General features: G+C 34.1%; 1 protein-coding gene across 1 annotated transcript; it reads left to right on the forward strand.

Moving 5' to 3' along the window:
- Window positions 1-867: 867 nt before the first annotated feature.
- On the forward strand, window positions 868-2,671 carry LOC137713994 (probable WRKY transcription factor 29). The gene is made up of 2 exons (XM_068453354.1): window positions 868-1,237; window positions 1,713-2,671. Exons 1-2 carry the CDS (start codon window positions 906-908, stop codon window positions 2,329-2,331), a joined length of 951 nt encoding a protein of 316 aa, XP_068309455.1. The 5' UTR covers window positions 868-905; the 3' UTR covers window positions 2,332-2,671.
- The last annotated feature ends 713 nt before the right edge of the window (window positions 2,672-3,384 follow it).

The raw sequence follows: 3,384 nt of genomic DNA on the forward strand, positions 1-3,384 counted from the left end.
TTTTTCGGTCGTGCAAACATTGTTGCGTTGCAAAGTTCTCGTTGTGCAAAACAAAGATTTTTTTTTTGTGTAAAATGTCTTTGCGCGACGGATTTTACTTTGTCGAGCAAAATTCTATCGCATAAATAGTTTTTTCTACTAATGATACCATATAGTATACACTGTTAGAATCATGGAAAATATTTTTGACATATTCTTTTAGGCTCACTACATAATGTATTTCAAAACTCGAACCGTCTGTATTATATGCACATAGTACTAAATGGATATGACACAAAGTTCGCAAACTAACTTATTAAGAACTTCACCCAATCTCACCGGAAAAACCAAAAGAATTTCACTCAATTATGAGAGGTGCATTGGCAGCAACTTGCACATAAAGAAAAGCTTAATTTTCGTATTTGTGGAAAATTCCCACTTTATAACAGGCAAGTTAACAAAATTTTATGCCAATTTGTCAGCCTTCGCGGCCGACAGACGAAAGAGTGACGAGCTTGTAGATATCCCAAAAAAAATCCAAATTATTGCTCCTGAAAATATGAGATGATAACTACTAAACGCAGTCGCACATACGCCCCACACAAAACGTACGTACTCGCTCAGTTTTGACATCTATAATTTCTTAATTAGTTCCTTATTGGCTGCTGGTGATGCCAAAAGTCAAAGGTGCCCAGTTGTCAAATGGTTAAATAGCGTGCACAAATTTGTTTTTTGACTTTGTCCAAAAGTCAACCCAGTGAGAAAGCACTTTGGGTTTCAGACAATCTGAGTCTCCTCCTTAATATATAGGAGCAAGCCTTGCAGATTTCTTCTCATCATATTTCTTTACAAACCAAAGTCAGCTGCCTAGCTATTACAAACCTCTCTCTCTCTCTCTCTCTTTCTCTCTCTGAGATATTGTATGCATGGAGAACTGGGATTTGCAAGCTGTGGTAAGAGGGTGCAATACCGATATTGATGAAGTCATGGAGGAATCCCAGATACCATATTTCTTTGCTCCTTTAAGCCTTCAGGAAGACGACGAGCTTTTTCAAGCTTATTTTCCTCAGGCCTTTGAAGCCACAACTACTTTAGATGAATTGGAGGAGCTTTACAAGCCTTTTTACGCAGTTAATCAAATTACATCCCCACCAACTATTCTTGCCTCCTCCATATCTGTTCCCCAAGAAGTCATCACAGAAGCACCCAAGCTGATAAAAAACATGAAGGAATCAGCACCTATTTGTAAAAGAATAAGGTTGGTTATTTATCTAATTTCCCCTTCTCATAATTAGAATGTATCTAACCCTATTTTGGTTTAGTATGGTATGAACTTTATTATAACCATGAAATTGAGTCTGATCATCAGATTATATAAGTTCATAACCCTAGCCCATTCCTATTTTCGGAACAAATCTACTAATAATTCTTTGATTCTAGTTATTAAGAAGGATCTTGAATTAAGAAATGTAGTAAAAGCTAAACTCCCAAGCAATTTCAGTAATCATATATGGTAGATACTATCACACAAACAATCATAGTGTTGACAATTGGTTAAAGAAATTAATTAACTTGCAAGTATCAGTATCTTACTTGTTAGAAATAAATGAGGTTAAAAATTGTTTTTTATTTTTTTTATTTTTTTTAATTTTGACTTAATGATTCTAGATTTATAAGTTTTCCAAATGTTTAATTTTTTTTTTTTAAATTTGTTTTTTAAATGTTAATTTCAGCAGGAAGAATCAGAACAAAAGGGTTGTGAAAGAGGTTAAAGCAGAAGATCTCTTTTCGGATGTGTGGGCGTGGCGTAAGTATGGGCAAAAACCCATCAAGGGATCGCCACATCCGAGGAGCTATTACAGATGCAGCAGCTCAAAAGGATGTTCAGCGAGAAAACAAGTAGAAAGGAGCTGTTCCAATCCTGAAACGTTCATCATAACCTATACTGCAGAACACAACCATGTTCATCCAACTCGTCGAAACTCTCTTGCTGGCAGCACCAGAAGCAAGTTCCCTTCATCTAAAAACAAGGACAAATGTAGTAGTTGTTCGAATTCTCTGGCTACGCCTAATCTTGCCGCATCCATTGAAGATGACCGTGAGTTTGTGGAAAGCGCGGATATTAATATCGTAAAAGAGGAAGCGAAATTGTTGGAAGAGGATGAAATTAGTAATGAAAATGTCGTGTTGGGTACTATGGTGAGTGATGAAATATTCCCAAGCTTAGAGGATTTGGATAGAAAGTTGGAACCAGTCATGGATGGTTGGTTTTCGGATCAATTTTTGGACAATTTTCCAAGTCCTTGGTTCAATATTAATGGTCACTCTAATACTGTAACCGGTGCTTGCTGATTCACCAGAAGCCATGCATTAGAGAAAGCAACATTTGGTTGGTTGTATATCAAATTTGTATCATCACTATATTTTCCTAGCCTTTGCAGGTTTTCTTTTATTTAGGTCTAGCTTTTTACAGATGGAAGATGCGAGTAGCAAGTCAACAAAGTTGATGAACATGAAATTGTTACTAATCTCATTAATTAAGGCTATTATGTATACGGACATGGATTAGAATGGTATCATCTCTTATTTTCAAATAATTGGTGAGCTTATATGCACCATCAACTTGGATTTTATTTCATTTGGAGGAATTTCTGATATTCGGCTGGCGGGACACTACTTAATCCATATGACTATCTTGGGAATTATTTTTGGCATTCTAAAAGTCTCAATTTGCACTTCTCACAAGTGCATTTTTATTTCTAAATATAAAAAGTTTGAACTGCATAACAAGAAATTTGGAGTATTAATAACAATTCCCATTATATTTGCTACATATCGGACTTTGGTTGCGTCTAATAAAATGAGGGAGGGAAGAGACTTTACTCAATAAACAAAATGGGGTAGGGTGAGTAGACCTGACAATTTCTTACATGATCCGTTAACACGACACGTAAACAACACGAAAATATTGGTTTTGGATCGATACGATAACTAATCAGGTCGTTATCAGGTCACACGATAAGAACCCGTTAATTACGGGTCCTTAACATGTTTACACGAGAGTGACATGTGGCTAACCCCGTTTCGACGTGTTAACAAAAAGTTTGTTTTGATGATTTTAATATTTTAAACTACTTAAAAAAACTTACTATAAAATACAATAGCTATAGTCTATATGTATATATTGTATATTAAAATATATTAAAATATGTATTATTGTATTATTATTCTATATAAATTTAAAAATTTTAAGTTTTATTTATTTTGATAGTATACTATAGGCAAAAAGTGAGATTAAAAAATTATGAAACACGTTAAAAATAAAAATATCAAGTAATTTAAAAATACTAAACACATTAAAAAAATATAATAATTTATTTACAAGTGTGAAAAATGTGAAACAAT

Source organism: Pyrus communis, chromosome 13 (assembly GCF_963583255.1).
Source record: "Pyrus communis chromosome 13, drPyrComm1.1, whole genome shotgun sequence".
Taxonomy (NCBI): Eukaryota; Viridiplantae; Streptophyta; class Magnoliopsida; order Rosales; family Rosaceae; genus Pyrus; species Pyrus communis.

Bases quoted from the DNA above. Each gene is read 5' to 3' on its own strand.
- LOC137713994 (XM_068453354.1), top strand. From the start codon at position 906: ATGGAGAACTGGGATTTGCAAGCTGTGGTAAGAGGGTGCAATACCGAT. The intron at 1,238-1,712 runs GTTGGTTATTTA...TGTTAATTTCAG, and splicing joins CCTATTTGTAAAAGAATAAG to CAGGAAGAATCAGAACAAAA.